Source organism: Oncorhynchus kisutch, linkage group LG18 (assembly GCF_002021735.2).
Source record: "Oncorhynchus kisutch isolate 150728-3 linkage group LG18, Okis_V2, whole genome shotgun sequence".
Lineage (NCBI taxonomy): Eukaryota > Metazoa > Chordata > Actinopteri > Salmoniformes > Salmonidae > Oncorhynchus > Oncorhynchus kisutch.
This window is the reverse complement of record NC_034191.2, coordinates 62,547,606-62,574,016: the sequence shown is the minus strand read 5'-3', so window position 1 is coordinate 62,574,016 and position 26,411 is coordinate 62,547,606. Positions and strand designations below refer to the sequence as shown.

Sequence of the window (26,411 nt, the reverse complement as noted above, 5' to 3'; positions counted from 1 at the left end):
TGGCACAGGACACACTGGGCTGTGCAGACTCACCAGAGACACAGTACGCATAGCCGGCGCAGGATTTCCTGGTCCAAGGAGGTATACTGGAGACCAGGAGCGTTGAGCCGGCACCCTCCTTCCTGGCTGGATGCCCATTCTAGCACGAAAAATGCGAGGAGCTGGAATAGAGCACACCGGGCTAGAATAGCGCACTGGAGACACTGTGCGCTCTACCACATAACACGATGCTTGACCAGTTACACGCTCCCCACAGTAAGCACGAGTAGGCTCAGGTCTCCAACCTGACTCATGCAATCTCCTTGTGTGCCCCCCCAAAAAAACATTATTGGGGCTTCCGTGCTAGCCGTGTACTTTCATATTGTCGCTGTTCCTCTTCCTCCGGTATTTCTCCTCGTAGTATCGCTGTTCCGCTTTCGCTGCCTCCTTAGGACGACGAATACTCCCCTGGCTGTGTCCAGGGTCCTGCTCCATCTAATATCTCCTCCTAAGTCCATTTCCCCATTAAGCGCTGTTCCTCCTTTTCACGCTGCCTGGTCCTTGTTTGGTGGGTTATTCTGTCACATTCGACATAACGAGGAGACCAAGGCGCAGCGTGAATAGATTCTTCTTTTATTTAACGAAGAACACTTAAACAAACTAACAAAAACAAACGTGCCGCTATAAACAACTAGTGCTGACATGCAACTACACATTGACAATAACCCACAAAACCAAAATGGAAAATGGCAACCTAAATAGGATCCCCAATCAGAGACACCGATAAACAGCTGCCTCTGATTGGGAACCAATTCAGGCCACCATAGACCTACATTTACCTAGACAAACCAAAACCCCATAGATATACAAAAAACGCTAGACAAGACAAAACCACACATACCACCCTCGTCACACCCTGACCTAACCAAAATAATAAAGAAAACAAAGATAACTAAGGTCAGGGCGTGACAATAAGCCAATGGTAAAATGGTTGATAGCCTTGCATTATTGAATACACCAAACAATCACTTGCATGAATCCTCCAACTGTGCTACCCAGTTCCATGCTATTGGCTTCATCTAATAATGGCCCCCTATTCCCTACATAGACGCCCATTGGGCTCTGGGCAAAAGTAGTCCACTAAATAGGGAATAGGGGGCCATTTGGGATGCATACATTGTCTCAGGCCTGTGGTCTCTGAACCGTGGAGAAGCATGATGTTCTGGGCAGCTCTCCCTGTACTGGCTGGACACCAATCCACCACAAGACCATTACCCAGATCTGTGTCTGTCTGTCTGTGAAGAGGCCTGACAGTCCGTCTGATACTACTTGGCTAGGATATTGGCTAGTCTCAGGATCAACCCAAAGACTATGTGTCTATGTTCTAATGGCACCGTATTCCTTACGGGCCCTGGTAGAAAGTAGTGCACTATACAGGGGATATGGTGCCATCTAGGATGCAGCTGTGTATCTCAGGATAGACAACACAAGCATGTTGACAGATGTGATCTGGTCTGGGTCCTTGTCTTACTGTTTTGAGGCCAGCCAAGAGACAGAGCGTTGTAGTGGGTATACACACACCCTGCTTCCGACTGGCCAGACTTGTTAATAGGTACCTGTCCATGATAGAGTGTGCCTGGTTGCATCAGATCTTATGGAGTCAATGGAGAATAGACAATATTGACCAGACAAGACCTAAAAAGTAGCATTCTGTCAGAGGACGTTTCCCTTGCTCATCCTGAGACTGTGGCTATGCATTTGGGAGGAGTGGGGCTGGAGGTAGGAGGTAGAGGCATATGGAGTTGGGCTGGAGTGAGGCTGGGGGTATAAGTTGGGCTGGAGTGAGGCCGGGGGTATGGGGTATAAGTTGGGCTGGAGTGAGGCTGGGGGTAGGGGATATGTAACCTGCCTGTGCCCTTCCTGTGAGGTCATGTGAGCAGCTGGCCAACTGGATCAGATGAAAGGTCTCAGTGGGGGATGTCAGGTGAGAAGCAACACTATCTGACAGCTCTCTCTCTCTCTTTCTCTGTCTCTCTCTTTCTTTCATTCACTCGCTCTCTCTCTTTCTCTCTCTCACTCACTAGCTCCCCCCCCCTCTCTGTCTCTCTCCCTCTCTCTCTCCCTTGCTCTCTCGATGTCTCTGTCTCTCTCTTTCTACCTCTCCCTCAGTCAGCTATAATTGACCAGCCCAGTAGGATTTCTGGAACTCTCCTGAAAAGAGAAAAGTCTGATATTTCTGGAGAATATGATTCAGTCTGTCAAGGTTTTACATGGAGAACAAGAGTGAAAATGAATCAATGACATGCATTGCTCATGCATGATGTGATGCTTAAATCCACAGAAAATATGTAATAATATAATAAAGTGAGGTGGCAACCAGTGGGTTGCTTGTATCAAATCCTGTGGCAGCCCCCCACACCTCTCCAAAAAAACGATATATGTAAGTGTATATACATGTGTCTTTCTGAGGGGTTGGGTTAATAAAGTGATCTCAATCTTAAAATATGACTTTGTTTGCTCTAATAAACTAATATTGTCTCCTATGTGAACACAACCAACACTAACGGCAGCAGGTGACCAGAGCAGAACAATATTCTATGTGGGACAGGGCAGACACACAAGACACTGTCCAACACTGAGAATTGCTCACATGTCTAATTCTCTCTCACCCCAATGGCATTCCGTTAATTCCCGGGACATTTCCAGAAAGTCGAAGCCGTTTTTTTTTTAATCTTACCATTTATTTAAAATATATATATACGTGGACGAGCGCTCAGGGAAGAATTCACATCAGCTTTGCAAAACTGATGGGTGGATCCCAATGAGAATTTCTAGCCCCGTGATTTGCTAATCGGGGGCTTTTCCCCTTGTCATTTCGCTGTAACCGTGGGTTTGGTTTGTGGTGCTTGCCCAGCCCTCCTGTCGGTGTGGCTCCTAGGGTATCGAGTGCTCTCTGGGAGTTTTGATTAAAGCCCAAATACCTTCAGTCAGAAGGCTGGGCACTGGAAAAGAAGACCGTACAGGGGCCTGGAGTGGCTGAGAGAAGAGGCTAAACACTTACTTATGGCTGTTTAGTGTAATTATCCATCACATTTGGGATTGTGGAAGGGAAGTAATTTAAAATCAGTTGAAGTCGCCCAAGTTTTGTTCACTTTTGTGGGCGCCGACCATGGAGATGCAAAGGTGGTCCACAAGGTGGAAAACGAAAAGGTGGATTATGGATTCCACTGTAACCGCATTCATCACTTTAACCCTGGTTCTGCAGGCTACACATGTCAGAGCAGGTAAGAATACTTTTAGGATCCAAAAAAGTGCGTGTAAAAGTCAACCGCGGCAGAAAACGTGGGTCTGGTCAGAAAACATGATGGAGAGATCAGGGAAAACAAAAGGGTCGGGTTTTGGCAACTGTATTTTCAATGAGCAACGCAAACAGATGTGAGAAGAAAGGTAGGAAAGAGATTGACGCTATATGATTCCGTCAAACGATCTGTGGATGTATAGCTACCAATTAACTCAAGGCAAGTTACAATTGAACCAAAGTAAAGCGAATCACATATTTTATTGAACATTTAAGTTCAAAGATATTGACCCAAATATACGTTGCATACTATTGACATTGGTTCCAAATAGATGTAGTTATCACTATGTCAAGTGTTTCAAAGGGTTATGACGATTTTTGTTATTTTACATTAATTGAAATGCATTGTAGCTAATATACCCTCTAATTGTTTTTCCACGACAGTTTTATGCATGATCAAATAGCTTTTATATCCACCATAAAGTTGAAACAGTTATCTCATATCGCACAATTATTATGCACAAAGTTTATTCGGTGCACATGCTTTTCTTTTCAGGTACTTCGCTTAGTTTCGTTGCGAAGGAGCCGTTAAATAATTTGTCTAGCACCCCATTTAGAGACAGCTTTAGAGATTTATGCTGAAAAAAAAACTCGTTAGAATTAGTGGTCCGTTAGGTGTGTGTGGAATTCCGCACGGCTTGAGATTGCAGCCTCACAGTTTGTTAAATAATTATGCAGCCAGAGGAGAGGTGTCTGTCAATTTTATTCATGGCTCCGGGGCACGGGAAATTTCAAGACCTAAATCCGGGGTAGGCTATCCGAATCTCTCTAAAGCACCCGGTATCATTTAATATAGTCCTTATTAGTTATTGTCAATGGTCACATTACTGTTTTATAATAAATTAAAACAGTAATGGTCCATTTAGATCCGTTATACTGCGCACATTATAGCCTAGGTATTGAATTCTATTTCATGTGGACCCAGTTTTTCAATAATTATCTAGGTGGATTTCGCCTATCATATAGGATTAAATGCATAGAAAGAATGAATAGAATGGATGAGTCATTGACTTGAATGGGGACCCCCATTCTATTCATTATATTTCTATGCATTTAATCCTACCTGATAGGCGAAATCCAGATTCGTAACTTTTGAAAAACTGGGCCCTGATTTCCATACAGTTTACCAGACGCTCTTCGACTTACAGGAGCAATTAGGGTTAAGTGCCTTACTCAAGAGCACATCAACAGATTTTTCACTTAGTAGGCTTGGGGATTCAAACCAGCAATCTTTTGGTTACTAGCCCAACCGCTACTCTACCTGTCTCTCTTAACCCCCTGTAGCCTAGACAATGCATCTATTTCTGAAAGTGTGGTCATTGCAAGCTGGAATCCATTTTTAACAATGAAATGATATTGAATATTGGCATGGATTGATCAGTGACATTGGGGAGTTGTGCAGTGTGGCAGACCCTTGAGACTCATCCACTGGGGAAGGGTGTGTCATGGCTACATTTTCATTAGTAATAAGGAGATTGTTCATTATTTAACTAGACTTTATTTATTCGCATTTTTACCTGGCACTGCAAATTTACTGGCATTATTTCGGGTCATGGTGTATGGTGGCCCAGGAGCGGACTGGCCAACTGGTATTTCAAATACCAGATGGGCTGGTCTATTTGTAGCCCAGTGGGCCGGCCTGTCTAACTTCAGATTTTTGCACAGAATTATCATTATCTGGCTAATAATGGGAGCTTTGAGGGAAAAAATGTGTTAGAAATGTGTGAGCCGATTTTTGGTCCCAGTCTGCCCCTGTGCTGTCCGTGCCCGTGGACTTTCTGATAGATTCAGAGTGGTCAAGCAGCACATCACTGACTTGCCAAAAGGAGGACCCTTTCTCCACACTGCCCTAGTCCGCACTGAAGACCAGCGAGAGACTGGAGGGGCTTGTGCAACTTCGTGGCCAACATTTCCCCCTGAATTTTGCACTTGCATGTTTGGTTTGGGGAGACAAGGCCGTGTTGTCTGAGCTCGGAGCGGTGCGCACTCCCTCCATGGTGGGAATGTTTCCAGTCTAAGTGCTGTGCAGTTATTTGATGATGGTTCTCGTTGCACTTCCCTATTATTTTAGAGGCTTCAAAGGGCCGGCCAATAGTATATAGGCCAGCAGCATACAGTCCAGTCTTACTCCCATAGTGGGGGGTGAGTGAGTCACTGACTCTAGGTCTTCAACATCATAGACCTCTTTATAATTAAACTACTTCTCTAGGATACATGCATCTTTCTTTTACTTAGGCTACACACTTTATTATAGCGTTATGCTATTGTAGATATTTCATCAAGAGGGATTTATCAGACTGAATCTAAACCGTTGATGACATTGGTCTTTTTCATTCTTATGGCTCTTCTTACTTGCATTCTGATGATTGTACTTCTGGGAACAGTCAATGTATTATATTTGTTCATGTATATGCGTCGCCCCCATTCAGTATTTCAATATTTGCTAATGGCCGTCCAGAGCAGAACAAGGCCTACACAGAACTCGTCATGGTTGAAACCCATATAAGTCGCTATTTACTATTCACTTCCATCAATTTTTCTGTCCTATAGCCTACTGTATATACAGTATGTGTTTTATGTCTTTGTGAGTTTCTCTGCTGGTGTTTATGGAGCATTAGGCTGTTTCTGAAGGGTGCCTTCTCTGAGCTAGCAGTGTACAGACACGTTTTCACAGCCCCTGGGGCATGGGCTCCTCTCTGGTGCATTCCTGCAGACAAACAGAACCCTCAAAACCCACTCTACTCTACTCTACCCTGATCTCTGCCCTCAGAAACACATCTCTCTCTTTCAATTCAATTCAAAAGGCTTTATTCTCTCTCTCTCTCTCTCTCTCTCTCTCTCTCTCTCTCTCTCTGTCTCTCTCTCTCTCTGAAGGGTAAGGAAACATGGACAATCAGGTCTAAAGTGAAGGGGACTTTTGTTCTATTTGTTGTAGGTAGTTTCAAGCCGACTGTCTCATCCATGACTAGTTTGATTTACATTGGCCTGTTGGGGATATTGATGGGGATTATTTATGTCGTTCATCATGATCACTCCCCCTTTACCTCATGATGGTGATTTTGATTCGACATGATTACATGTTGTTTGGACTGTATAAGCCATGCCTTGTAATTAGGCTATATATTTAGACTTTTGGGGGTATTTTTGAAGTAGAAGTCCGCAAGGTGATATTCAGTTTTGATATTTATGCAGTGGAATTAAAAGAGTTAAAGAGAGCAGAACAAACACACACTTTGAAACATGGATCGTTTTCAGTGAATTTTCCTTGGTATGACACACCAGCATAAAGCAGTGTTGTTTGAGCCTGGAGTGTGGAAGTCCAATAGGGGAGAGAGTAGGGGTAGAGTGAGAGAGGGAGAGCGAGAGAGGAGAGGGAGAGCGAGAGAGTAGGGGTAGAGTGAGAGAGGGAGAGTGAGAGAGGAGAGGGAGAGCGAGAGAGTAGGGGTAGAGGGAGAGATATTCTGTCTGAATACATTATTTGAGTCTCAGGGAGCAGCAGGTGAAAAGGTATTCTCTTTTTACCAGCCAATTTCACCTCCCAAAAACAACAAAGTCTGGAACATAATATATCCTTCTTACATGCTCCTCATATCTGACTGATGATCTGGCATGTTTTGTGATGAAAAAAGACCCGAAGAGCACATTTTTTGGCCTCTGTTCCCAGAACTATGTTTTAGTCTTTGTAGAACTGCCAGAAACACACTGTTGTCTTGTCTATACATCTGCATGAATATGCATGTGTTAACTTGACAAGTGAGGTAACATGAAAACCTGCAACCCATGTATATTTTATGCTAATGTTGCCTAGCTCTCCCCCCCCCCCCCCCAACCTCATCAATTAGCACACCGTAGGTCTCACAGGAGGTTGGTGGCACCTTAATTGGGGAGGACGGGTCGTGGTAATGGCTGAGTGGAATAGGTGCAGTAGTATCAAATACATTCCATTCCATTTGCTCCGTTCCAGACATTATAATGAACCGTCCTCTCCTCAGCAGCCTCCACTGGTAGATCTTTTTGAACAGCCAATAACTGAGCAACAGTGGAGGCCCCTGTATGTGGATACTATGAGTTGGCCCTTTTCCCCTTCGGATTATGTAGGGCCCCTTTCCTTCCCGTGCCACCTAGGGATTTGGACTGGGAGATATGTGTCCTTATTTGCACAGCGGCCATGAGCAAACTCACACCAGCTCATCAGATGGGTGGTTTTAGAGACTTCACACACTCATTTGGTGTTTTAATGGATTCGGGTGTATTGACGTTTTTTTGGCACCTGGGTGAGGGGGTCGCCCACTGGCCAAATTACCACCCATCTGGAATATATGAGGCCTTGAGACAGTTAGAGCTGACTGAGAGAGAGAGAGGTGCTCTCTTGGAATAAAACTCACTCACAAAGAGCTCTTCAGTTCAGTTAGAAAAGCCTTGTAGCTTCCTGGGTACCTTTCACAGTATACAAAATTACCACGTGGTCTTGGAGATGATATCCCTATCTCTATCATATCCCTATTCTCTCTCAGAGTAACATTATATTCTTCTGAGATTCTTTTCAACTTTGTCTATAGTTTTTTGTTCCATTTTGAGTCCATTTTGAGTAGCTAAGTTTGTCTCTGTCTTTCCCCCTGGGTGAGTGATTCATTCAGTCATATATAGGGGCTATAGCCTTGGTGTGATGGAGGGGGAGTCGGGGTATGGTTGGTTCAATGGGCAGGCAGACTGGTCAACACAAAGAAGGTTTCCTTTGGGACACAGAATAATAGATGTGACAGACCTTTGCTTTTGAGAGATTTAAGGGGGTCATGAGTGTGTTCTCAGCCTGGGGAATGTGCTGCTGGTGTATATATATGTGTGTGTGTGTGTGTGTGTGTGTGTGTGTGTGTGTGTGTGTGTGTGTGTGTGTGTGTGTGTGTGTGTGTGTGTGTGTGTGTGTGTGTGTGTGTGTGTGTGTGTGTGTGTGTGTGTGTGTGTGTGTGTGTGTGTGTGTGTGTGTGTGTGTGGTACTCTGCCTCTGCAGACTCTCTCAGACATCGTTTATTTTTCTTGTCTTTTTCAACCCAGGCCTCAAAGCATAGATGAAGGAGAGTGGTTGCTGTTTAATTTAATGTTAAGACTTTTTGGAGAAGTAGTTTTTTGGTGATGTATAAAAATAGCTTTTTCCTGAGTCTATTCTGAGACACATGTTTTAATCACGGTAGCTATCTGTCTTATATGAGACAAGAGACCCAGATAGGAACCTCCTATGGGTGGGTGCACTAATCATTTAGCATGGGAATGGGAAAGATACAGGTATGACCTATGGCAGCTTCTCCCTGACACCTGTCAGTCATTCATTAAGCACTGACACTCTCACACCCGACTAAAAACAAACGGATTAGATTGTCACTAATGGTGATGTTGATGACCCAATGACATAAATGCAGAAACAACACCTCATGCTGTGAAATATATAACACGATAACAGTCATAGTGAATATATTAAAGCAGATCATGCGTTTAGTTTGAGGTAGGAAACCAACACATTGTGGACTTAGTTAGAACAGCTAGTTTTGGCTCAGTACTTACGTATATACTGTATGTACTGTATATATCATCTAGTTAGTACTGAAGACATCCTTTTATGCAATGGAAATTGCTTCATGTTGAAACAGGGACAGGATTCTCCATATGCTCCATTGAGCAGTATGAAGCATGTCATTATAGTTTGCTTGTCCCTTGTGGAGCTGGAATGTCTGCCTGAGTGTGTCCAGAGGAAAATATACATTTTTATAAGATCTCCTTGCATAAAGTAGCTAAAGAAACGTATGAATGATCTGATTGGCGCGTGCCAAAGCAAACAGTGGTTTTAGACCAGCCACAGAAGGCCTAGCTGATGCCTTTAGACAGCAAGGGCTGGTTCTGAACCGTGTAAAAACAGATGAAGGTTCAAGCCCCTTAACAATCCGGTAGTGTATTGCCTGTGTAATGTGTATATTATTCTATAGCACAGTCTGAAACAAGTCTCAGTTTCAATTCCTCACTCATGATTTTGAGTCTAGGCAGATTTTTTTGTTCTCTCTTAGCAGTCTACTGTTTTCTATACTATACCAACACTCTATGTTGAACTCTTAGGAATAACGTGCTACCTCCCAGTCTCCCAGCCCTATCACAGAGCTGATGTTAACACTGAGAAGGTGCTTTGATAAACAGTATGATCACCACCCCAGCTTTCCCATGGGTCTGTCTCACTGGGGTGTCGGATCAAACACAGGTTCCTTTATGTAAAGAGCATCAGATTGGAGGGTATGGGAAACCCAGAGTGCAGGCTCTGACTGTGACCCTTATCAAAGTATACCTACATCCACAACGTTGTGTTATAAGATTGGCTGGCCGTGGGAGCATTGTTTATTATGCTGCTAGTGGTCATTCTGCTTTGGGATGGAGATACTTCCTGTCACATGGTCCCGTACAGTGTTAGCTGGGCATGCTGGGGCGGGGGGGGGGGGGGGTTGAATCAACTTTTTTTTCCACATAATGTCAACAGAATTACACTGAACCAACGTGGACTAAATGTTGAATTGACATCTGTGCCCAGTGGGTGATTTCTTCTATGGTTTATGCTGCATCTGACATATTGTCCAATGCTTCTGTCTATGTTCAATTATTTGATTTATTTCCTCATTAGTTTATCACCAGAAATGGATATTCAGTAGATAGATATGGTGTCTTAATTAAAGAGCGAGCTATTCTGTAGCACTTTATTTGATGAGTCACCTTACACATGGTTCGTTGGATTGAAATGTGCTTTCTATTGAAGGCTATAAAACCAGGTTCATGAATGAAACAGTAGTTTGGCATGACGTGACACATGCATTTTATGTAAGTGCAATAGATTATGGTTGCTTGACATTCCTACTGTTGAAATGGAGTGCTGTGCCATCTAGATTCACGTGCCCTCTGAAGTTCTTCTCAGATTATATACCATGTTGCATCTTCTCTCTCTTTCCAACAGCTGAACCGGTGGACGTGCTAAAAGTATTAGATTTTCACAATTCCCCCGAAGGAGTTCGGAAAACATCAGGATTTTGCACAAACCGAAGAGCGTCTAAGCCGGACACAGCCTACAGAGTTGGAAAACTGGCCCAAATCAGTGCTCCCACCAAGCAGTTATTCCCAGGTAAGACGAACCCGTTCCCTCTATCCCCCCTGTCTCTCTCTGTCCTGCCCCACATCCTGGCTGTGCCGAGCGGTGGGAGTGGTGTTTAAATGTGTCTTTTGTTGGTCCTGCCAAGGCTTTTGACAGGGGATGCCATCCCTGATCTGATTATACGACAGTGCTGTATTTCTCCCACAGAGTGTTTGTAATACACCTACCCCAGAGAGAGAGAGAGAATCTGGCTGAGAGAACTAGCTCGGCTAACTACAGCACAATGCACGTTCTTTTGCGGTCTGAGGCACAGTAGAGTTGGTGTACTGTACTTTGCCTGCTTCTGTTTGGTTAATAAGATTTAGAGACCATTGATCACATTTCTGTGGCTCGACAGGGCTGGAGTGAACCGTTTCAACAGTTGTGACTCATGTAAAGTTGCAAGCATTAAGTCAGGTAGTGAAGCTCCTACAAACAGATCAGCAAAAACATACACCACTGAATGGATTAACATGACAAGGGAAGACACATGTCAAGCTTTCAGTCGTGCCTACAGGACAGGGTCGTGCGGAATGAAGAATATGGACTCAATGGAAGACGTGTAAAAAGTGATCAACTATTATTATGAGTCTTGATTAAACTCCAGAGGTGTTTCAGCTTTTTCAGCTTTCATTTTTTTTTTTTACACATCTATGACTCATTCATAGATCTGTTGAGTTGAAGTAACTTTATGTCCTCTTAAAGTTTTGTAGGATATTGTTATGACGTTTTTTTTTCCTCTTTGGGAAAACTTATGAAATCGCTAATGGATCATTTTTGTCTAATAAACTACGAAAAAAGTGTCAATAAATCTATTTTAATGTGCAGGCATTGGTTGCCTTCCAATTTGGCTCTTCCGAAAGGAAAATGTTACTCTAAAGACCTGGGATTTTTCATATTCATTATCATTGTCCTCGGAAACTTATAGAATTGTGCACAAGCCTGGAAATGTACATGAGTAAAGTAGTAGATAATTAAGCTCATGTCTATTTGGATGCTTGAAGTATTGTAAACCGGGGATAGTCATATTAGAACAAATGAGATCTTACACTAAACAACATAAAAGCAATGTGTATTTATAAGAAACGGTGTACATTTATGTGAGAATGTAAAGGGTAACTGAATCCAAAAGTCCTCACCTCTGATTTCATTTTTGTCTCAATCAATAAAGATCTTACGACGGAGTCAGTCACATAGTGTGTTCCTGTGTATTTATAGCCTGATCTAACCTGCGTTCTGGCCATTGTGTAGGGGGTGTGTTCCTGTGTATTTATAGCCTGATCTAACCTGCGTTCTGTCCATTGTGTAGGGGGTGTGTTCCTGTGTATTTATAGCCTGATCTAACCTGCATTCTGTCCATTGTGTAGGGGGTGTCTTACTGTATCTCTTTATTTCTAACCCAACCTGTGTGTTCTGTAGGGGGTGTGTTCCTGTGTATTTATAGCCTGATCTAACCTGCATTCTGTCCATTGTGTAGGGGGTGTGTTCCCTGAAGACTTCTCCATCCTGACCACCCTCAGGCCCAAGGCCGGCATCCAGTCCTTCCTGCTGTCTGTTTACAGTGAGCAGGGCGTGCAGCAGCTGGGGGTGGAGGTGGGACGCTCACCTGTCTTCCTGTATGAGGACCAGAGTGGCAAGCCCGCCCCTGAGGACTACCCCCTGTTCCGCTCTCTCAACCTTGCCGACGGAAAGTAAGTAAAGCCTGATCTACCTCTACTGCTGCTGGTTTGTCTCACAGAGACCAGGGAGATGGAGGTAGGGGAGGGGAGGGGTGGTAGGGAGGAAGAGAGACCATCGCTGCTCACAGAGACTAGAGGGAAGAGATGAAAACAGAGCTTAGTTAAGCTGGTGCATGTCTCTCCACTCTGACTCTGTCCATACTCAAACCTGGTGCATGTCTCTCCACTCTGACTGTCCATACTCATACCTGGTGCATGTCTCTCCACTCTGACTCTGTCCATACTCAAACCTGGTGCATGTCTCTCCACTCTGAATCTGTCCATACTCAAACCTGGTGCATGTCTCTCCACTCTGACTCTGTCCATACTCAAACCTGGTGCATGTCTCTCCACTCTGACTCTGTCCATACTCAAACCTGGTGCATGTCTCTCCACACTGACTCTGTCCATACTCAAACTTGGTGCATGTCTCTCCACTCTGACTCTGTCCATACTCAAACCTGGTGCATGTCTCTCCACTCTGACTCTGTCCATACTCAAACCTGGTGCATGTCTCTCCACTCTGAATCTGTCCATACTCAATCCTGGTGCATGTCTCTCCACTCTGACTCTGTCCATACTCAAACCTGGTGCATGTCTCTCCACTCTGACTCTGTCCATACTCAAACCTGGTGCATGTCTCTCCACTCTGACTCTGTCCATACTCAAACCTGGTGCATGTCTCTCCACTCTGACTCTGTCCATACTCAAACCTGGTGCATGTCTCTCCACTCTGACTCTGTCCATACTCAAACCTGGTGCATGTCTCTCCACTCTGACTCTGTCCATACTCAAACCTGGTGCATGTCTCTCCACTCTGACTCTGTCCATACTCAAACCTGGTGCATGTCTCTCCACTCTGACTCTGTCCATACTCAAACCTGGTGCATGCTCAGAGTGCCTTGGCAATCTTTTTGGTGTATGTGATTTGTCTTACTAGTCATCATTGGTTCTATGTTAACACTGCAAGACAAAATATTGTGGTCTTTGAATGCCTTTCAGTCATGCTCAACTTGACGTGGCTAGTACTGCTGGGATGTTTGTTAGGGGGCGTGTAATATATAAAGCCAAGGTACAGCCACGGCCTGTATGATAATCCTAATCATACTTACATGCTGCCATGTCCTCTGTATTCACTAAGAAGCAGAAAACTTCTTCACCTCGTCTCACCACAGGTACCCATCACAGGATTAGGTCTGAAATGGTCTGTCCCAGGGTTTAGGGTTAGATCCTGGGCTGCAGCACGGGGGATATGAAGGGTGAGGGGGGTCCTGGGTAGTAACAGAAGTACAAGGGGATACAAGGGTCAGAGACAGTGGATTAGTTGGGCGCGGAAGTGACTACCTCTCACAGCCATGAGAGGAAAATGGAGGAGAGGTTGGAGGAGGGATGTTATCCTTACATTATTAACCTCCTGGATTACCTCATCCAATCAGATTCCGTGCAGAGAGTCTCTTAGTTTCCGTCAGTGGATGCCTGATTATCCGCTCGGGGTTTGGAAATCCCGGAATTCTTCCTGAGAGCTGTAGCTTAGTGTACATGAGCCGGTGGCGGAACACAGGAGAACAAACAAACAGAGGAGACGCTGAGAAAATGCTCAGTTTTTTTTTCTTAACAAATAGTTGTATTATGTCTCTCTGTGTTGTTTTCCTAAGCAGCCAAATGTTTTTTTCTTTTTTACAGAGTAGTTTGTTTTCCTGGGCTTGAAAGCAGCCGTAACCCGGTCATTTGTGGACATTTGTGGTCTAGATAGATATTAGAATGGGATCTTCAACTTAAAGTGTAATGTCATGTTTAGATACATCAAAGGTCCTTAGTTTCATGTGAGAAAATCTTTTTTTGTTGTTAGATTTTTGTAAAATGTTATGTCTAACGCCACAGAGTAAGAGTAGAGACCATGCTGCCATTCTAACACCACAGAGTAAGAGTAGAGACCATGCTGCCATTCTAACACCACAGAGTAAGAGTAGAGACCATGCTGCCATTCTAACACCACAGAGTAAGAGTAGAGACCATGCTGCCATTCTAACACCACAGAGTAAGAGTAGAGACCATGCTGCCATTCTAACACCACAGAGTAAGAGTAGAGACCATGCTGCCATTCTAACACCACAGAGTAAGAGTAGAGACCATGCTGCCATTCTAACACCACAGAGTAAGAGTAGAGACCATGCTGCCATTCTAACACCACAGAGTAAGAGTAGACACCATGCTGCCATTCTAACACCACAGAGTAAGAGTAGAGACCATGCTGCCATTCTAACACTACAGAGTAAGAGTAGAAGCCATGCTGCCATTCTAACAGAACAGAGTAAGAGTAGAGACCATGCTGCCATTCTAACACCACAGGGTAAGAGTAGAGACCATGCTGCCATTCTACCAGAACAGAGTAAGAGTAGAGACCATGCTGCCATTCTAACACCACAGAGTAAGAGTAGAGACCATGCTGCCATTCTAACAGAACAGAGTAAGAGTAGAGACCATAATGCCATTCTAACAGAACAGAGTAAGAGTAGAGACCATGCTGCCATTCTATCAGAACATAGTAAAAGTAGAGACTATGCTGCCATTCTAACACCACAGAGTAAGAGTAGAGACCATGCTGCCATTCTATCAGAACAGAGTAAAATGCTGACATTCTAACAGAACAGAGTAAAAGTAGAGACCATACTGCCATTCTATCAGAACAGAGTAAAAGTAGAGACCATGCTGCCATTCTGCCAGAACAGAGTAAGAGTAGAGACCATGCTACCATTCTATCAGAACAGAGTAAGAGTAGAGACCATGCTGCCATTCTATCAGAACAGAGTAAGAGTAGAGACCATGCTGCCATTCTAACAGAACAGAGTAAGAGTAGAGACCATGCTGCCATTCTATCAGAACAGACTAAGAGTTGAGACCATGCGGCATTCTATCAGATCAGAGTAAGAGTAGAGACCATGCTGCCATTCTAACACCACAGAGTAAGAGTAGAGACCATGCAGCCATTCTAACAGAACAGAGTAAGAGTAGAGACCATGCTGCCATTCTATCAGAACAGAGTAAGAGTAGAGACCATGCTGCCATTCTAACACCACAGAGTAAGAGTAGAGACCATGCTGCCATTCTATCAGAACAGAGTAAAAGTAGAGACCATGCTGCCATTCTAACACCACAGATTAAGAGTAGAGACCATGCTGCCATTCTATCAGAACAGAGTAAAAGTAGAGACCCTGCTGCCATTCTATCAGAACAGAGTAAAAGTAGAGACCATGCTGCCATTCTATCAGAACAGAGTAAAAGTAGAGACCCCGCTGCCATTCTATCAGAACCGAGTAAAAGTAGAGACCATGCTGCCATTCTATCAGAACAGAGTAAAAGTAGAGACCATGCTGCCATTCTATCAGAACAGAGTAAGAGTTGAGACCATGCGGCCATTCTATCAGATCAGAGTAAGAGTAGAGACCATGCTGCCATTCTAACACCACAGAGTAAGAGTAGAGACCATGCAGCCATTCTAACAGAACAGAGTAAGAGTAGAGACCATGCTGCCATTCTATCAGAACAGAGTAAGAGTAGAGACCATGCTGCCATTCTAACACCACAGAGTAAGAGTAGAGACCATGCTGCCATTCTATCAGAACAGAGTAAAAGTAGAGACCATGCTGCCATTCTAACACCACAGATTAAGAGTAGAGACCATGCTGCCATTCTATCAGAACAGAGTAAAAGTAGAGACCCTGCTGCCATTCTATCAGAACAGAGTAAAAGTAGAGACCATGCTGCCATTCTATCAGAACAGAGTAAAAGTAGAGACCCCGCTGCCATTCTATCAGACAGAGCAAGAGTAGAGACCATGCTGCCATTCTAACACCACAGAGTAAGAGTAGAGACCATACTGCCATTCTGCCAGAACAGAGTAAGAGTAGAGACCATGGCATTTGAACACCACAGAGTAAGAGTAGAGACCATGCTGCCATTCTAACAGAACAGAGTAAGAGTAGAGACCATGCTGCCATTCTAACAAAACAGAGTAAGAGTAGAGACCATGCTGCCATTCTATCAGAACAGAGTAAAAGTAGAGACCATGCTGCCATTCTAACACCACAGAGTAAGAGTAGAGACCATGCTGCCATTCTATCAGAACAGAGTAAAAGTAGAGACCATGCTGCCATTCTATCAGAACAGAGTAAAAGTAGAGACCATGCTGCCATTCTATCAGAACAGAATAAAAGTAGAGACCATGCTGCCATTCTGCCAGAACAGAGTAAGAGTAGAGACCATGCTGCCATTCTATCAGAACAGAGTAAGAGTAGAGACCATGCTGCCATTCTAACAGAACAGAGTAAGAGTAGAGACCATGCTGCCATTCTATCAGATCAGAGTAAAAGTAGAGACCATGCTGCCATTCTAACACCACAGAGTAAGAGTAGAGACCATGCTGCCATTCTAACACCACAGAGTAAGAGTAGAGACCATGCTGCCATTCTAACACCACAGAGTAAGAGTAGAGACCATGCTGCCATTCTAACAGAACAGAATAAAAGTAGAGACCATGCTGCCATTCTGCCAGAACAGAGTAAGAGTAGAGACCATGCTGCCATTCTATCAGAACAGAGTAAGAGTAGAGACCATGCTGCCATTCTATCAGAACAGAGTAAGAGTAGAGACCATGCTGCCATTCTATCAGAACAGAGTAAAAGTAGAGACCATGCTGCCATTCTAACACCACAGATTAAGAGTAGAGACCATGCTGCCATTCTAACACCACAGAGTAAGAGTAGAGACCATGCTGCCATTCTAACACCACAGAGTAAGAGTAGAGACCATGCTGCCATTCTAACACCACAGAGTAAGAGTAGAGACCATGCTGCCATTCTAACAGAACAGAGTAAGTGTAGAGACCATGCTGCCATTCTATCAGAACAGAGTAAAAGTAGAGACCATGCTGCCATTCTAACACCACAGATTAAGAGTAGAGACCATGCTGCCATTCTATCAGAACAGAATAAAAGTAGAGACCATGCTGCCATTCTGCCAGAACAAGTAAGAGTAGAGACCATGCTGCCATTCTATCAGAACAGAGTAAGAGTAGAGACCATGCTGCCATTCTATCAGAACAGAGTAAGAGTAGAGACCATGCTGCCATTCTATCAGATCAGAGTAAAAGTAGAGACCATGCTGCCATTCTAACACCACAGAGTAAGAGTAGAGACCATGCTGCCATTCTAACACCACAGAGTAAGAGTAGAGACCATGCTGCCATTCTAACACCACAGAGTAAGAGTAGAGACCATGCTGCCATTCTAACAGAACAGAGTAAGTGTAGAGACCATGCTGCCATTCTATCAGAACAGAGTAAAAGTAGAGACCATGCTGCCATTCTAACACCACAGATTAAGAGTAGAGACCATGCTGCCATTCTATCAGAACAGAGTAAAAGTAGAGACCCCGCTGCCATTCTATCAGAACCGAGTAAAAGTAGAGACCATGCTGCCATTCTATCAGAACAGAGTAAAAGTAGAGACCATGCTGCCATTCAATCAGAACAGAGTAAAAGTAGAGACCATGCTGCCATTCTATCAGAACAGAGTAAAAGTAGAGACCCCGCTGCCATTCTATCAGAACAGAGTAAGAGTAGAGACCATGCTGCCATTCTATCAGAACAGAGTAAGAGTAGAGAACATGCTGCCATTCTAACACCAGAGAGTAAGAATAGAGACCATGCTGCCATTCTATCAGAACAGAGTAAGAGTAGAGACCATGCTGCCATTCTATCAGAACAGAGTAAGAGTAGAGACCATGCTGCCATTCTATCAGAACAGAGTAAGAGTAGAGACCATGCTGCCATTCTATCAGAACAGAGTAAGAGTAGAGACCATGCTGCCATTCTAACACCACAGAGTAAGAGTAGAGACCATGCTGCCATTCTAACACCACAGAGTAAGAGTAGAGACCATGCTGCCATTCCAGCAGAACAGAGTAAAAGTAGAGACCATGCTGGCATTCTAACAGAACAGAGTAAAAGTAGAGACCATGCTGGCATTCTAACACCACAGAGTAAGAGTAGAGACCATGCTGCCATTCCAGCAGAACAGAGTAAAAGTAGAGACCATGCTGGCATTCTAACAGAACAGAGTAAAAGTAGAGACCATGCTGGCATTCTAACACCACAGAGTAAGAGTAGAGACCATGCTTCCATTCTAACAGAACAGTGTAACCCCCATTTTGTGGCAGTTCTGCAGGGTGAAGAGCAATGGACTCTGTGCAGGATCTTAGCACTTAAGGACTTGGATGAAGTCCAACACAAGGCCTTTTCCAAATCGCTGTAACTACTGCTGCCTATCCACCCGGCCAGCCCCCTTCAGTTAATGCATTGTTATAGACATATACTGTAAATGTGTACTTAAACAGTGGCAAAATGATAGTATTGCTGTAGTGTCATTCAAAGGAAAGACATTCAAACTTTTCCAAGGTATCAGCTGAAGCAACTGTCAGATGAGAAAGTGGATTTCCTTTATAATTGTTGCCAAAATCAAACATGTACATAATGGCTGATTAACTAAGTGCTTGGGTTGCTATCATAATGAGAGGTATACAGTAAAAGAGTTGTCATCCAAGGGCAGACATATTGATCAGTATTGCTGACTGACTGGTTCTTGGAGCGCCTTGCCTTGAATTTTGGTCAGTGGGATCTGATCAGTTCCGGCCCTCCTCCTCCTCATCTCCTCCTCCTCCTGCTATCTCCTCCTCTTCCTCATCCTCTTCCTCCTTTGGACAATGTTTTGACTGTGCACCTTCTGCTCCCTCTTGCTCTTTCCTGACACACACTTTCCACAATGTTCAGCACGTCTGTCATGTTGAGTAACCCAGAAGGAGGATTAAGTTTGGAGTTTAATGAGTATAATCCCGTGTTAAACAGGGCCAGAGTGTGGGGGCAAAAATGTGCTCCGCTGCCTGGCCTGGCTGCCTGGCCTAGACTGCCTGGCCTGGCTGCATGGCCTGGCTGCCTGGCCTAGACTGCCTGGCCTGGCTGCATGGCCTGGCTGCATGGCCTGGCTGCCTGACCTAGACTGCCTGGCCTGGCTGCATGGCCTAGACTTCCTGGCCTGGCTGCATGGCCTGGCTGCCTGGCCTGGGCTGCCTGGCCTGGCTGTATGGCCTGGCTGCATGGCCTGGCTGCCTGGCCTGGCTGCATGGCCTGGCTGCATGGCCTGGCTGCATGGCCTGGCTGCATGGCCTGAGCTGGAATGTAATAGCCCAAGTGCTGCCGGTGGCAAACTGTCCTGAAGGGGGCTTTGAGAGGTGTTGGGCTTACACGTGACCATCCCAGTTAACCCTTTGTATGTGTCTCAAATGGCACTTTTCCCTATATAGTGCACTACTTTAGACTATGGAACCTGGTAAATAGTAGTCCACTACAGCATATAGGGAATAGGGTTCCATTTGAGACACAACCCATGGTCTGTCTGTTTGTGGAGGTTTTTGTTGGCCTGGCTAAACGCTACAAACAACTCCACAGTTTGACTTGGTGAGCTCAACGTTCAGGGTAGGTTTTTGCAGAGGTCTAATCTGAACATCTCTCACCACATATCTTGTTTCGGTTGTTCCCTCTAACAGGTGGCATCGTGTGGCCATCAGTGTGGAGAAGAAGACGGTCACCATCATCGTGGACTGTAAACAGAAGATCACCAAACCCCTCCTCAGGAGTGACCGTGCCTCTATTAACACCAACGGGATCACTGTGTTCGGAACCAGGATCCTTGACGAGGAAGTCTTTCAGGTAAACACATTATGTTGGATATAAGGCTGTACTGTACATTCTGATTGGTTGGTGTAACATGGGTCGTATTCATTACTGCACACCGTAGTATGCCACAACAAAATGTTTTGCAACAAAAAATTTGAGTTTCTTATTAGACAAGTTCAGGTCGTCCCTCCCCATTTCAATCTGCTTTCTTCATTTTGATTTCTTGTGAATACGACCATGCGGATGTATGTTACAGTGTACACTGGGCCATGATATATTTGAGAGAGATCCAACTGTCTTTGTCCTTATTGACCCAAGCTTTGGAGACAAACAGAATCATTGGTGTCCATGTATCATATAATCAGTTCATTGTTGTTGATATTTCATCACATTGCAAAATCAGAGAGGAAGATACTCCGCCTGTGTGTGTCTTCATTACTCTTTGAAAGGGTCTTGAAGGAGAGACAAGCATGCAGGAGGCTGCGTGATGTACATTCATTATTGCACCAAGGGTGTTCATGTTTTAACTTTAAAATAAAAAAGCATGCATTGAAAGTTGAAGGTCTTTTAAACGATGCGGTGTCTTTAAAATCCAACCAACGGCAGTCTAGGCCAATGACTAATGTTTGTAGCCCGTTGATTTAGAATGCAAGAAACATTTCAAACATCATGTTTGATTGTACAGTACATCAAACAACGACAACCATTAACAGATGCTTTAATCTAAAACGATTTACAGTACAAAACGTGTCCATGATCAAACACAGTTGTTTCTTTATGACTTTGGAGGAACGGCGTCTGTACAGAATGCATTGTGCTAATCAGCCACAGGTTTCCTCTGTTATGTGTAGCGAGCTCTCCGCGCTTGCTGCTCTGCTGTGTGAGAAAAGGAGCGTGGAGTGCTCGCCTCCTTGACCATGTGTGTGGGTGTGCCCCAAATGGCACCCTATTCCCTGTGTAGTACACTACTTTTCACCTGGGCCCTGGTCAAAAGAAGTGCACAATATAGGGAATAGGGTGCCATTTTGGTACACACTGTATTGTTACTCTCCTTTGATGTAACCTGGACGAACCTGGAGGAATGTGGTGGTAATTTAGACCAGTCTGCTCAATGTCTGTCTGCCTTATGTGGGCTCAGGAACACTGTTAGACACCTTACAAAGGACCAAGCCAGATATTTCTACTAGTAGAAGGAGACATTGGATGTCATTTAGCTTCATGATGATCATAACACAAAGGCCAGTTCCAGATGAACAGCGGTCTGTCTATGGCTTCAGTCATTAGACATACAACTAAATATACAAAAGTACACCCCTTCAAATTAGTGGATTTGTCTACTTCAGCCAGACCCGTTGCTGACAGGTGCATAAAATCGAGTACACAGCCATGCAATCTCCTTAAATGAACATTGGCAGTAGATTGGCCTTACTGAAGAGCTCAGTTACTTTCAACATGGCACCATCATAGGATGCCACCTTTCCAACAAGTCAGTTCGTCATATTTCTGCTCTGTTAGAGCTGTAACGTAAAAAATCGTCTGTCCTTGGTTGCAACACTCACTACAGAGTTACAAACTGCCTCTGAAATCAACTTCAGCACACGAACTGTTCGTCGGGAGCTTCACACAATGGGATCCCATGGCCGAGCAGCCGCACACAAGCCTAAGATCACCATGCGCAGTGCGAAGCGTCAGCTGGAGTGATGTAAAGCTCGCCACCTCTGGAGCAGTGGAAACACATTTTCTCGAGTGATGAATCACGCTTCACCATTTGGCATTCTGACTGATGAATCTGGGTTTGGTGGAAGCCAGGAGAACGCTACCTGCACCAATGCATAGTGCCAACTGTAAAGTTTGGTGGAGGAGGAATAATGGTCTGGGGCTGTTTTCATGCTTCGGGCTAGGCCCCTTAGTTCCAGTGAAGGGAAATCTTAATGCTACAGTATATAATGACATTCTAGACGATTCTGTACTTACAACTTTGTGGCAAAAGTTTGAGGAAGACCGTTTCCTGTTCCAGTATGACAATGTCCTTGTGCACAAAGCAAGGTCCATACAGAAATGGTTTGTAAATATCGGTGTGGAAGAACTTGACTGACCTGCACAGAGTCCTGACCTCAGCTCTATCGAACACCTTTGGGATGAATTGGAACGCCGACTGCAAGCCAGACCTAATCTCCCAACATCAGTGGCCGACCTCGCTAATGCTCTTGTGGCTGAATGGAAGCAAGTCCCCGCAGCAATGTTCCATCATTTAGTGGAAAGCCTACCCAGAAGAGTGGAGGCTGTTATAGCATCAAAGGGGAAACCAACTCCATATTAATACCCTTGATTTTGGAATGAGATGTTCGACTAGCAGGTGTCCACATACTTTTGGTCATGTAAGTAGCCTCGTATTAAACCTCTGGTAGGCTACTAGGCTACATTCTCATCTACATTGCAGCATCTCCTATAGCTTGCAATTAAAGATCTAACCCTAACCCTACTGTTTGACAGAGTGCAACTTCAGGGGTGATGGGTTCACTGAACACACAACACTGGACTGTAGGAATGTTTGGTTGTCTACTGCAGGTGCTTTTCATTTGGAGGGAACTTCAAATGGGCGCTGAAGCTGTGAGGGAAATGTTGTTGCTTAGTAAAGCGTAGTAAACTGTTTTTGGTGGTTAAAAGAGGAGTGTTTCATGTTTTAGTTTGTTGTTTTTTTGGCTAGAAAAGAGAAATCTGAGCACTATGTTGAGTTTACGTAACTTTATGTTTCCTGAAAGAACTTTTAGCGGTATGGCATGACATTGACTCACGCTAGTTAAGGTGATTATTGTTAGAATGTTTTAGTGTTTCTCTGACTTCATCACGTCTCCCTTTAGTGATGTGTGTGTTATCTCTGTCCGGGTCCCTGCAGTTCAGGCAGAGGTGGACGGTATTGGATCAGAGTGAGTTAGGATGTAAATAATGTCTGACAATGGGCTGATTGTCACGTGAGATAAATTGAAACACATGGTGTCTGTGTAGAGGGGGGGGGGGGGGGGGGGTAAAGGTCACCCCTGTGGTGTGAATGCAGAGGACAGGGCTGTGTTTGCCTGTGAGAGAGTGTGTTTGTTTATGGGGGGCTGGGTGGTTGGGGATTGACTCCTCATCATTCTCTGGCCCTGCATAACCCTGGTTGTGGGCTGATCGACTCTGCTGCTGGCTCTAACCATAACCCTAATAACCCTGGCTGTGGGCTGATCGACTCTACTGCTGGCTCTAACCATAACCCTAATAACCCTGGCTGTGGGCTGATCGACTCTACTGCTGGCTCTAACCATAACCCTAATAACCCTGGCCGTTGGCTGATCGACTCTACTGCTGGCTCTAACCATAACCCTAATAACCCTGGCTGTGGGCTGATCGACTCTACTGCTGGCTCTAACCATAACCCTAATAACCCTGGCAGTGGGCTGATCGACTCTACTGCTGGCTCTAACCATAACCCTAATAACCCTGGCCGTTGTCTGATCGACTCTGCTGCTGGCTCTAACCCTAACCTAACCCTGACTGTGGGCTGACTGCTGCTGGCTCTAACCCTAACCCTGACTGTGGGCTGACTCGGCTGCTGCTACTGGCTCTTGAAAGCCATTTCACATAGTGCCGTGTCATCACCCCGGTGATTTGGTGTGTGGTGTGGTGTGGAGGGAGCCTCAGTGGTCACGTTGTTGCATTGTGTGTTGAAATGTGGCTTGCTGTGTGATTATCGTAGTGTCACCTAGTATATGAACTGTTTTTAGGGTACTGATAGTAACTTTGATGGAGTAATAGCAAAGTGTGGTCATAGCACATTTGCTGTTCATTTTACATGTGGTGTGAGTGTATCCTAGTTGCATTGCAGTTCACACTAAACTATTCCAGTTGTTTCATGTTTTCAATAGACCATAAGTACAGTATCAGCTTGAAATCTTTCATTCAGCCCAACATGAACAGCATTGAAAGTCCCTCTGCCTTTATTTTCCCTGTCAGTTTTGATGAGATGTATTAGCTGGCCCAGAAGCCGGCAGCTGTATGAAATATAGTGGTTCCGATGAGAAGTTGCCCAGTGGAATGGCTCGGGATGAGACCCATAAGACCAAGGTAACAGAGTCTGGAACAGAACTTCTATCTGTTGTCTATGCGTAGTAATCACCTAGCTTCACAGTGTTGTATTCTGGGATATGTGCAGAGGAAATACCGGAGTATTCTGTGTGTGGAAGGAGGGAGAAAACTAAGAAACCAAAAGCTAAAGTCATAATATTTTAAACCGGACCATTTATAACCTATTATGCAAATGACACATTAAATGCACACACGTCGTTATGTCCCTAGCTCATACTTTGAACTTAGAATGTTCCTTGTAAATCGGCTTAACTCTACAATTTGCTGCTGTTAGCCTATGATACCTGCTTCACGGCGTCTGAAGGGTTCAGTTAGCCATACAGGACTGAGTGGATGAATGAGAGCCTTTCATTGCCCCTTCAGACCTTCCTCACCCCCCTGTTCCCTTCTTCCCCACCTCCTCCCCTCCTTCCCTCCTTCCCTCCTTCTCCGGCCCCCCTACTGAGCCACCGCCATGAGACCGTCTATTCATCCCGGGCTGACATTACCCGTCAGCGGCACAGACTTTAGCCCTGTATACCCCCCGCCCACCCCTCCCCTCCTCCTCATCCCCCCCCCCCCTCCCGTCTCTCCTGTATCCTCTGTTCCTGACAGCCCAAAATTCCTCCCCGCTTAATGTGTCCCTGTAGTACGGTATGAAGGTGGCCCACTGACTGTTCTGTCCGCTGGTTGTTTCTTTTCCGGGACTGTGAGAGAAACGTGGAGGTTGTAAGGGATGGGGAGGTTACGTGAGTTCACTGACAAGATTAGATGAAGGGGGCGAGGGTCTGAAAAACCGAAGTTTGGACGTGTTTCTGAGGTAAAGTCACGTCGAGGATAAGTGCTGTTGAAGTGAATTAGCTAACTGTCTGTTCGCTTCTCTGTCTTCACTTACACCTCATAAAATAAACCTCTCTCTCCTTTCCTCGTATCTCTAACAAGAGCTGTTTTTGATATCTAGCTGCCTTTATCTTCTGCTTCTGTTGACCTTATATAGCAATCTGCAACTGTTAGATCGATTCCTTTAAATAATTGGATAGTTTAATCAAACGTTTCCGGTGTGCCCCCGTCTCTGGTCCGTTAAGAGTATGTGTTTGGTGGGATTGTGTGGGTGGGTATGTAGTGGTTAACTGGGTCGGGTGTGTGTTTTGTTGCCCAGGGCAAGGGTACATCAAAGGTCACATGACAACTCCTTTTGTTTTGATCTGGGCAGTGTTGCTGCTCCCATCTTGCTTCACTCTGTAATTAAACATGTACACTATGCAAATATCAGAGAGAGAGAGAGAGATAGAGAGAATCACAGAGCGAGAGAGACAGAGAGGGACCGAGGGAGAGAGTGTGTGAGAGAGAGAGAATGAGAGAGAGAGATTGAACGAGACAGAGTGAGAGAGAGACAGACAGAGAGAGAGAGACAGAGACAGACAGAGTGAGAGACAGTGTGAGACAGGGAGATAGTGACAGAGACAAAGAGAGAGAGAGAGAGAGAGCGCGAAATAGAGAGAGAGAGATTTGTCTGTGTTTTAAACAATGACAGAGAGCTACCTCACATAAACAGGGAGGGAGTGCAAGGTGAGAGAGAGATGGAGAGCGAGAGAGCAGAGAGAGAGAGAGAGAGAGAAAGAGAGAGAGAGAGAGAGAGAGAGAGAGAAAGAGAGAGAGAGAGAGAGAGGATTTGTGTTTTTAACAACAATGGCATAGAGCTAAACACTAACCAGGGAGCCTTACTTATCATATGTCATGTTGGCTTTTAACTTCCAGAACCCAACAGGCAATGAAATGTTATCCACTATTTAGCCTACTGTTTGAAACATGATTGGTTTCAGAATGGATGTTAGACATTCTTTACTATCGACACGCCCTTAGACTCAGTGATATTATGGTGGGTGTCTTTAGCGTAATGCCCTGCTTTTACCTTTGACCTCTTGACACATGGTGTATTTATATCTTATGGTTCCCTGCGGTCACGACGAGGTCAAGTTGTAACTTGGATGGCTGTCTCTATTTAAGAATGGTGAACCACGTCATTGGTTTAGGGAAGCAGGTTCTTTAGACTAAGACAAAGTGAGACACCGTAGGTCTGGTTGTCATTCATAAATTCACGGTAGTTTTCAGTGTCTCGTTTATGTACGCTTCTTTGCTGTCTCTTTAGCATCCTGATCTCTGCCCTTGAAAAAGATCTCTCTCTCTTTCAGTTCAATTCAATTCGAAGAGCTTTATTCTCTCTCACTCTCTCTCTCTCTCTCTCTCTCTCTCTCTCTCTCTCTCTCTCTCTCTCTCTCTCTCACTCACTCACTCACTCACTCATTCTCTCTCTTCTCTAGCCCCCCCCCTCTCTCTATATATATATACATGTATATATATTCAACTCCC

At 44.7% G+C, this 26,411-nt stretch overlaps 1 protein-coding gene across 5 annotated transcripts in view; it reads left to right on the top strand.

Moving 5' to 3' along the window:
- Positions 1–2,762: 2,762 nt before the first annotated feature.
- The window catches only part of col11a1a (collagen, type XI, alpha 1a), an 89,168-nt gene continuing 65,519 nt past the window's right edge, over positions 2,763–26,411 (top strand). For 2 of the 5 annotated variants that reach the window (XM_031796442.1, XM_031796441.1), the window contains exons 1-4: positions 2,885–3,263; positions 10,320–10,484; positions 11,971–12,184; positions 19,811–19,973. In XM_031796442.1, coding sequence (XP_031652302.1) covers positions 3,149–3,263; positions 10,320–10,484; positions 11,971–12,184; positions 19,811–19,973 — 657 coding nt within the window. In that variant the 5' untranslated portion in view covers positions 2,885–3,148. Of the gene's footprint in view, positions 3,264–10,319; positions 10,485–11,970; positions 12,185–19,810; positions 19,974–26,411 lie in introns of all 5 variants that reach the window. The other 3 variants (XM_031796444.1, XM_031796443.1, XM_031796445.1) reach the window with 2 other exon arrangements.